The sequence below is a fragment of the Andrographis paniculata genome, unplaced genomic scaffold (assembly GCF_009805555.1).
Source record: "Andrographis paniculata isolate CXL003 unplaced genomic scaffold, ASM980555v1 Contig74END, whole genome shotgun sequence".
Classification (NCBI taxonomy): Eukaryota; Viridiplantae; Streptophyta; class Magnoliopsida; order Lamiales; family Acanthaceae; genus Andrographis; species Andrographis paniculata.
In genome coordinates this window covers 5,146,452-5,156,046 of record NW_026137611.1, presented here as the reverse complement: position 1 = coordinate 5,156,046, position 9,595 = coordinate 5,146,452, and the positions used below count along the sequence as shown (strand labels likewise).

The 9,595-nt window shown below is 45.3% G+C and overlaps 1 protein-coding gene across 1 annotated transcript; it reads right to left on the bottom strand.

The window, feature by feature from the left end:
- Positions 1-2,165: 2,165 nt before the first annotated feature.
- On the bottom strand, positions 2,166-5,065 carry LOC127265996 (uncharacterized). Its single transcript, XM_051296059.1, has 5 exons — positions 4,740-5,065; positions 4,271-4,652; positions 3,438-3,829; positions 2,910-2,974; positions 2,166-2,791 (listed from the first exon to the last, which is right to left on the bottom strand). Exons 1-5 carry the CDS (start codon positions 5,063-5,065, stop codon positions 2,166-2,168), a joined length of 1,791 nt encoding a protein of 596 aa, XP_051152016.1.
- Between the last annotated feature and the right edge of the window lie 4,530 nt (positions 5,066-9,595).

The following is a 9,595-nucleotide window of genomic DNA, read 5'->3' as shown; positions in this document are numbered from 1 at the left end:
TCTGACACTTGTATATTATTCCAACTAGGAACCTGTTGCAATTGCGGTGGTGCCGGAACCCGACCAAGTCACAGAATTGCCCGACCCAGTCGTGGCACCACCCGACCAAGCTGCTGCCGCGCTACCCTTACAACCAGCCGTTCAACCAGTCGATGAGGTTCTTTCTATTGCTCCTCAACCAGTCCAACTGATCCCACTGCCTCACGACATAGAGGAAATTTCCTCCTCGAAGTCGGGTGAGGCTTCAGTCAATTTTGCCCCAAGGGGTTCGGTTAGTGTTCCCTCTCATCCATTTTCTAATTTTCTCCCTTTCTTCCTTACTTAACTCTCTTCGCTTAGGGAATGGAACTGGCCGTCACCCACCGTCTTCAACCAGGGGACAAGTCGGTTGCTGGCCCGACAACTCACCATGGTGCCTCCACAACGTTCCAACTCATGGCCCCTTCCGAAACCACGGCTGCCCTGAATCAGGTAAACTTTAACCTTACATCGTAATGAGTTCACCATGTCTCCCTAACTTAATATCTTCCTTTTTCCTTAGGCTGCCCAAGACTTGAATATTTTGGCCCGAGTGAACCTTCCGACTCCCGTCAGATCTATCGTGGAATGCTGCGCTGACTTGGCTTTTGTCGACTTGAATTTAGCTGACCTCACAGATCTAGTTCAGGTCGCAATAACCTTGTTGGTTAAGCCCACATTGGAATCAGAAGCTTCTCCCGTCCTTGATCGGATGATGGCCAGGATCACCGAACTTCAGGCCGAACTGCCCCTGATCCGCCCCCATCATTCGAGGCCACTTCATCTCATCCGACTGCTGACCCAGCCAGTCTTGAGGTAAACTTGAAGAAAGTCGATCAGGACCTTAGTCTTGCCAAGGCCAAGCTGGACGAACTCCGACAAGCGCAGCACATGGTAGCGGCTGAGATCTCCCAAAAAACGGAAGAACTTAGACGCCTCCAAGAACAACTGAAGTCCCTGGGTGACAGCATTCAGGGAGGGAGTCGCCTGGTGGAGGCACATTGCCATACTCAAACGAGTCTCTGCGAGCAACTCCAAACAGCTATACAAATGAGACTCATTCAGAGACACCAGGAAGCCTATCAGCATCGGCGGGCCACAAAGTCGGAGCTAAAATGGACCGACCTCCAAACTTCTTTAAAAGCCCTACTTTCTATGTAACCCCAATGTGATTTGTATAGAGTTCCAGACTTAATTTATATATTTCCTATTTTCAGAATACAGATCCTATGTTACTTGCGCTTTTACTAAGTTAGACATCAAAACAAAGATCTATATTTTTGCACATTTAATAAACCACGAATTAGACACCACCACACCTATATAAATTCCATACCTCTCACTGCAAACATCATCATCATCCCTCACATTATTACTCAAAATGGTTTATCCTCGCATTCGTGTCCCTTCGTCCAACTGACAAGGTTCTTTGCAACAATTCCTTGTAGGAAAACACCCTGTAGGCCATCATGCTGAAGACTTGATACATGTACTAAAATAATTGGACTTCAAATTTAGGTTCTCCGGCAGAGGCATGAGAACCATACATTGTACGATCCGACTGATGGAGCGTATATCCACCGGCTATGAACCCTTCACCGACATAATCACTCGTATATCTGATCTTGATCATCATCTGGACATGATAGACCATCATGTCTCTGCAATCCTTCTAGACATCAGCTGGAACAACATTTTCCACCAACAAAGATCAACACTCTCCAGACTGCGCGTCCTTGTTGAACAAGAGAATCAATCTCTGCAAGATATGAAGGTCCGCACCGAACAAGATCTTCAAGAAATGCAGGATCAGTGGGATCGCTACCGCCTAGACTTGGAAGACCTCTTGGGCGAAGAACCTGAGATGGTTTCTGCGAGTTGGGATGAAACCTCTGACCCAGAAGACCTCTACCCTTCTGATGATTAGAGAACCCTTTCCTAATAGGTTCGAACCCTTTGAAGGGCTCCTAAATTTTATAATAAGAATTAATGACAATGTCCTGAAAAGGTAGGGTAATACATTTTCAGATACTTAGCATTAATATTCTCATGTACCAGCTTTCCTTCTTGATTTATGATAATAAAAGCTCCATTTCCAATCACTTTATGAATGATGAAAGGACCTTCCCAATTGGGAGACCACTTCCCTAGTTGATCCACCTTCTTATAGGTCGGCAGAATCGTCTTCCAGACCAAATCCCCTTCTGCAAAAACCTTAGGGAATACTCTTTTTCCATAGTACTCGCCCTAATCTCACTATGTCTAACCACTTGATCCAAAGCGTTTAATCGATCTGTATCCACTTCTTCCAATTGTTGCCACATCCTTTGTGCATACGCCTCGTCAATACACGCTGTTGTATTAGTCACTCTGGGTGAAGGCACAACAAATTCCGCAGGTAAAACAGCATCTTGCCCAAACGTTAATTGGTATGGGGAAAATCCAGTAGAAGTATTTCTACTATTTCGGTGGGCCCACAATGCCTGAGACAACAATGTATGCCATTTCCTTGGATTTTCTTCTACCATTTTCCGGATGATGCCAATAACGATTTTATTTGCCGCTTCGGCCAACCCATTCGCCTGTGGGTAATATGGTGAAGAGTGATGCAATTTGATGTTAAATTCGGCCAAAAACTCAACGAATTTTTCCCCAGTAAACATCAACCCTTGATCGGTTGTAAGCGTGTGCGGAATCCCAAACCGATGCACGATGTAATTAAGCACGAACTCGATCACCTCTTTCTGCGTCGCATTCTTCAAAGGAACTGCCTCTACCCATTTGGTGAAGTAGTCAGTCGCTACCAGAATGAATGAATGTTGCTTCGATGATGTCGGATGAATTTTCCCAATTACATCCAATGCCCAGGCTTTGAATAGCCACGGCTTAACCATCGTTTTCAGTTCTACTGTTGGCAGATGATTTAATGGACCATGACTCTGGCATTCCTGGCACCCTTTAGCAAATCTGATACAATCATAAAAAATCTTTGGCCAATAAAATCCCATACGATGAATAGCCCATCGCATATTCAATCCCGCTCGGTGAGCCCCGCAAATTCCACCATGAACCTCTTCCATTACTTTAATGGATTCTTTCGGCCCCAAACACCTCAATAAAACTCCTTCAAAGGTTCTTTTATACAGAACCCCTTCAATAAGCTGGAAGCGTAAGGCTTTCAATCGAACGCCCACAGGAGTCACAAAACTTGGTGATTCTAAATACACCATAATTTATGTTCTCCAATCAATCCCAAAATCGATACCCCCGATCATTTGTTGGCGGGCATTTTGAGCCAAATTATCCGCCAACCGATTCTCTGTTCTTGGTACATGCTCGAAAACTACCTCGCAATTTTGTATAACAGATGAAATACCAAATCTCGGTATCGACGCAAATGAGGATAAGTACAAGCGTACCGTTTTAGCACTTGGTTGATGACAAGTTGAGAATCTCCACAAATTAGGACTGATTGTACTCCTTTAGCGATAAACGCTTCCAAATCCAAAATCAGTGCTTCGTATTCCGCAGAGTTATGAGTCATCTCTTCCATTTGAAGCTGCAAACTAATTTTACTGGCTCCTGGTCCTTCTAGTATCACCCCCGCTCCTGACTTTCCTTTTGAATGAGATCCATCAAAAAACATTTTCCAAGGACTGGTGCATATATACGGCACTACTTTGTTTTCCAATGATTCATCGCCTGCAAATTCAACCAACAAGTCGGCTACAACCTGCCCTTTTACTGCTTTGATAGGTCGGTGTCGCAACGCGAAAGGAGCCAACTTGATGGCCCATTTCATTAATCTTCCCTGCATGGTTGGTCTGTGCAGAATTAATCTGATCAGATCCATTTTAGAAACCACCTCGGTTTCTCTTGGCATAATGTAATGCTCTAGCCGAGTACACGCAAAAACTAAAGAATAGCACATTTTTTCGGGCATAGTATAATTCAACTCTGGTCCTGCCAAAGTTTTGCTTAAATAATAAATGACCCTTTCCTTACCATCCTCCCATTCTTGCACCAACAGACTACTCACAACATCAAAGCTGTTCGCAACATACAGCCGAAGGGGTCAATCTCCTCTTGGGGGAACCGACACAGGTGGTTTAATTAATGTCTACTTGATTTCTTCTAATGCCTTTTGCTGCTCCTGACCCCAAGAAAAATCGGCCGCCTTATTCCGTAGCAACTTTGTGATAGGTTTTAACTTCCCTGCAGTATTTGATATAAAACGCCTTAGGTAATTTACCTTTCCCAACAAACTTTGCACTTTTTTGACCGACCGAGGTGGCCGCATTGTCAGAACAGCCTTGGCTTTGTTTGCATCAATATCTATCCCTTTTTCATGCACTAATAACCCCAAGAAATTCCCTGCCGAAACTCCAAAGGCACATTTTGTCGGGTTCATTTTCAGGTTGTACTGCTTCATCCGTATAAAAGCATTTTTTAAATCAACCAGATGTGTGTCAAAGTCAGTAGACTTAATGATCACATCATCAATGTATACCTCCATTGACTGCCCGATCAGATCATGAAAGATGGTATTCATTGCCCGTTGGTAGGTTGCTCCAACATTCTTTAAACCGAATGGCATAACCGTCCACTTGTAGATTCCCAAAGCTCCTGGGCTTCTGAACGCGGTTTTGGGTATATGTTCTTCTGCTAATGAAATTTGATTATACCCTGCATATCCATCCATCAAACTTAAAATTTGATGCCCTGCTGCCAAGTCGATCAACATGTCTGCTATGGGCATGACATACTCATCTTTTGGAGTGGCGAGATTGAGATCTCTGAAATCAATGCAGATTCGAATCTTTCCATTTTTCTTGGTTACCGGAACAATATTGTCTAACCATGGTCGAATGAATCCCACCTTCAACAGTTTCTCAATTTCTTCTTTGATCTGGGGCATCAATTCTGGACTCACTCTCCTTTGTGGTTGCTTATACGGCTTAAACCCTTTCTTAATAGGCAACCTATGTTCTATCAAATCGCGCGCCAATTCGGGCATCTCGGAGTAATCCCATGCTAGACACTCCATATGGTCCCGAATTAGTGATACAATTTGCTCATGTTGGTTTTTTGACAACAAACCACTTACCTTGACCATCTTGGGTAACTATTCGGTTCCTACATTATACTCAATGGGAGGATCCTGAGTCGATAAGGAAGGTTCTATCTTTTCTAAGAGATCAGGCCAGCGAAAACCTTCTCCCTCGTCAACATTATTGTTGGAACCTTCACTATTATGTAACCTAACCATTAATTGGTTTAAATAAGACTGCCTAATCAGCTTATCACATTTATTTATTTCTTCCATAATTAAACTTAAATAAAATAAAAAGTTTTTGGCTAACGACAGAGCCATAAAGCGGAAAAATGTTTCTAATGAAACACATAACCCTGCGCAGTGAGCATACAGCCCTTCCAGGGATATTTGTCTACCACAGTTGTCCGCGAAATTGGCGGTACGTACTCTGAATAAAGCACCGACTCTTCCACACCTTCTGTGGAGCCGAACGGATTGGTGCTAGCTTCCATAGTGAATACTTGATCTCCTTCCCAAAACATGATCTGTTGATGGAGAGAAGAAGGCACGCATTTGGAAGCGTGAATCCAATCTCGCCCCAACAAGACCGAATAAGTAGTGTTGGCAGTTACCACGAAGAAGACTGTTGAAATCACCTTTGGTCCGACTTCAATAGGTGCCACCATCATCCCTTCTGGTTTGGTTGGTTTTCCTGTGAAGCTTGTCATCTCGATATCCACTGGAGCTAGGTCGCTAATCCCTTTGCCTAATTTCCTCAGAGTTTTAAGAGGCATGACGTTGAAGACAGCCCCATTATCAATAAAAACCTTGTTAATCGGCTTACCACATATGTGAGCGTTAACATACAATGGTTTTAAGTGCGAGATTGCTCCTTCTGGTATAGGTGGAAAAACCATAGGTGGGGGTCTGCCAGTCATCGCCGCCCACTCTGGTTTTTCTTCTTCCTCGAACTTTGCCCAGATGGGCTCTTCTTTTTCCTCGAACCACCGCATATCCGTCATCCTAACTTCGAACCCGGCTTTATCAATTTTCACTATCATGCTGCACAAAACTTTTGTTTCTTCTGGAGCAAATGACCCAAAGATTATCTCAGGACTCTCTTCCTCGGCATTTTCCATCTCAGGATCAATGTTGATCCGTCTGCAGAACTGACACTGAAAGCATTTGGCCTTCTTGATAGGCTTTTCGATCTGCCAGTACTCCTATTGGTCGCTCGAACTTTTCCTTTTGGGTGATAACTCCTTATTCTCCTTCCCTTTGTCCACCCGCTTTCCATGCCGAGCCGCATACCTATACTTAGCATTACGAATTTGCGTACGATTCATACCTAGAAATCGGGGATCTATGTCTATTGGCAGAGGCTTTCTGTTTTGGCTCCATTTGTCATGGACTGGCTGTGGTTTGCGCGTTGGTCGATCTTGTACCACAACTTTATCCTTCAATTCCACTTCGAAGGACCTATCTTCTTTATCCCATTTCTCCGCCACTCTGGTTTCACAAACTTTGAACTTTTCTTCCTGATTGTGTTCCCGCTCTTTGGGCTTGCGCTCCTTTCGCTTGGTATTTTCCTCATCATCACTTTGCGTGTCTTGTGAAGAACGCAGGGAGATCACACCAGTAGTCACTTTTGGGAACGGCTGGTGCTCCACTCCCATTGTTACATACTTGAATCTCCCTGCTTTGATAGTGTTGATGTATTTTTTCAACAAACAAAAAGTAAAATTCAAAGATATGGAAAATATCCTTAAACTTGATTAATTAGCGTCTGAGATTACGAATCTCTAAACACTGCACGGTACATAAAGAAATTAACTGGAAATTAAAATGCTGAAAATTTAAAGTGGTGATCCCCGAATCTGACTTTGCTTTGTTGAAGTTGATTGAAGATAATTTCTCCATAAAAATCCCAATCCTTAAATATCCCTTGAGAAACAGTATTGAAAACCGTCGCCCGAACGATTACAACGTCTCTTTTTCAACTATCTGCTAACCCTTTCTCCTGTTGACACGTGCCCTTAACCGACCAAAGGATCATTAACTTACTCTCAACAGTATCTGCCTCTTTGGACCGACTGCAAACCTTCCGCCCTTTTGGCCCGAACACAACTCTTCCACCTTATTGGTCCGACTACCAACCTCCCGACTTGTAGACCACCCGACTTGTTTGGTCCAGTCGCAGACCTCCCGACCTAAAGACCATCCGACTTACTGGTCCAGTCGCAGACCTCCCGACCTAAAGACCATCCGACTTACTGGTCCGGCCGTAGACCTCCCAACTTAAAGACCATCCGACTTACTGGTCCAGCCGCAGACCTCCCGACTTAAAGACCATCCGACTTATTGGTCCAGCCGTAGACCTCCCGACCTGAGGACCTTCCGACCTGCGGACCTCCCGTCCTGAGGACCTTCCGACCTGCGGACTTTCCGTCCTGAGGACTTTCCGACCTATGGACTTCCCGACCTGAGGACCTTCCGACCTTCCGACCCGCTATTTCCTTAGAAATATATTTATTTTACCTGAGTTTCCCGCGGTACCCCTCAACCAATTCGATCAACTTGATTGCTAGGCCCATTTTTCTCTTTACCTTGGCCTTTTAACCTAATTCTGGCACCCTGAGGTTTGTACCTTTCTTCTTCCAACAGCCCCTATTGGCCCCAACCTCATGGATGTGGTCGTGATCGCGCATCTGCCAATCGTTGGGGAAGACCCTGTAATGGGTGCCCTAGATGGGCAAGAGCCCAACTCAGACCACTTGGGTTGGTCTCTGACAGATGTGAAAGAATGGGGCTGGACTAAATTTCTAATCGACCAACAAGGAGCAGATGGGACCCCTGTAACCGACCGAGAACACACAACCTTCCTGCTTTTTTGGCTTTGTAAGTATATAGTAGTTTCCCCTTCGAAATGTGTCCTCCCTTCTCATCTTGATCTTGCTATACACGTAGCCTCGGGTCGGTTCTTTTCATTAGGCACCATTTTCCTTGCCAATCTCTTTGTAGGGCTATCCAGGGTCAGTGCCCGCCTTACTGATAAAGATGGTAAAAAATTAGACACTGCTGCGTCGGGTCCTTTTTGGTTCCTGGAACTATGGTTCCGTCTCTGTTTTTCCAACGCCTTCCAACTCGGCCATCCTCCCATTGCCCCCACCCTCGAGAAGTCTCTAGGAGTAGCCCTGAACCGACTTTGTTTAGGCCGTAATAACCTCCAAGCGTCTGATCCGATCATAACTGCCATCCTTACTGATAATCGAAATGATAGCAATTTTTACCCACACAAAAGGTATATTGGTTATGCATCCGACTTTTTTTGGCCATTCCCTATTCCATCACCTTTGTCTCAACCAAATCCACTTCCACATCCGACTTACCCTTATTCTGGGATGTTGCTCTTAAGCCCAAGTCTTTATTTGCTAGCAAGAAAATCGATAAAAAGGGTCCCAAAATATTTTATACCTTCAACTATCAGCCTCAATTTGTGGCACGTCAATTCGGCTGCCAACAAGGCCTGCCTGGTCCCATTGCTCATCCCCATTTAATAATTCAAAGTCTAGATGGGAGAGCTATTCCTGATGCAATCGCCCCATACATATCCCAACTCGCAAATTACATTACTTCCAACTCTTACATTCCTTACAAATCTTCTCCAACCTCAGTTGAATCTTTTCACAAGTGATGGTCGGTTACTTGGGCCTTGATTGCTCCTGACAAGGATCGCCTGCTGGACATCCTTCTTCCCCCACCTGCAATAACATTAGGAGCGACCCCTCTGACCAACACCCGAAGGAACTTGATTACTCAAGGCACTGAGTCGGGTACTCCACAGAGGAAGAAAAGAGCTTCTCAGACTCAAACTATTCCTCCCTCTGAGGACAATCAACAACCATCCTTAACAAAACGTCCATCAGGTCGGCCCCCTATGAGGACCCGACCCCGTCTAGGTATAATTTCATACTCTCAATTTAACTTGATCCTTTCCTTACCATGGTATTAATCCTTATTTTTATACTCAGGTGTGGCTTCGGCTCGAGCGACCGCCCAACTTGCTTCTAGACCAACTAAAACAGCGAAGCTACCAACCGACCAGCTACCAGAACCTGAGCCCCCGACCAAGCGCCGGGCCTCGAATAAAATACCTTCATCCTCCGAGCAAGCGACAACAAGGGTCTCATCTCCTAGTGAGGCGACCGTTTCAGAGATGGGAAGATTACCTTATGTTGCTTCAAACCCATGTCTGCCTACTATGGCACCGTTGGCCACAGCCATGTCTGTTTCTGCTGCCTCTGCTGCAACCGCCCCAGACACATCAAACCAAAGAGCAGCCGACTTGGCGGTTGCCGACCCAGGGGCAGCCAACTTGGAGGTTGCCGACCCAGGAGCAACCGACTTGGAGGTTGCCGACCCAGGGGCATCCGACTTGGAGGTTGCCGACCCAGAGGCAGCCGACCCTCTACCAGCGGCGGACAGACAGGACGAAGAACCTGCACCTGCTCAACCAAGGGGACTCTTACCGGAGTTACAAGA

Excerpts from the sequence above, each read along its gene's own strand:
- LOC127265996 (XM_051296059.1), bottom strand. The coding sequence starts at position 5,065 with ATGGAGTGTCTAGCATGGGATTACTCCGAGATGCCCGAATTGGCGCGC. Across the intron at positions 4,653-4,739 it reads TTGATCGACTTGGCAGCAGG|AAGCCCAGGAGCTTTGGGAA; the intron begins GCATCAAATTTT and ends AACCGCGTTCAG. Across the intron at positions 3,830-4,270 it reads TGCAAAGTTTGTTGGGAAAG|GGAAGATTAATGAAATGGGC; the intron begins GTAAATTACCTA and ends CCAACCATGCAG.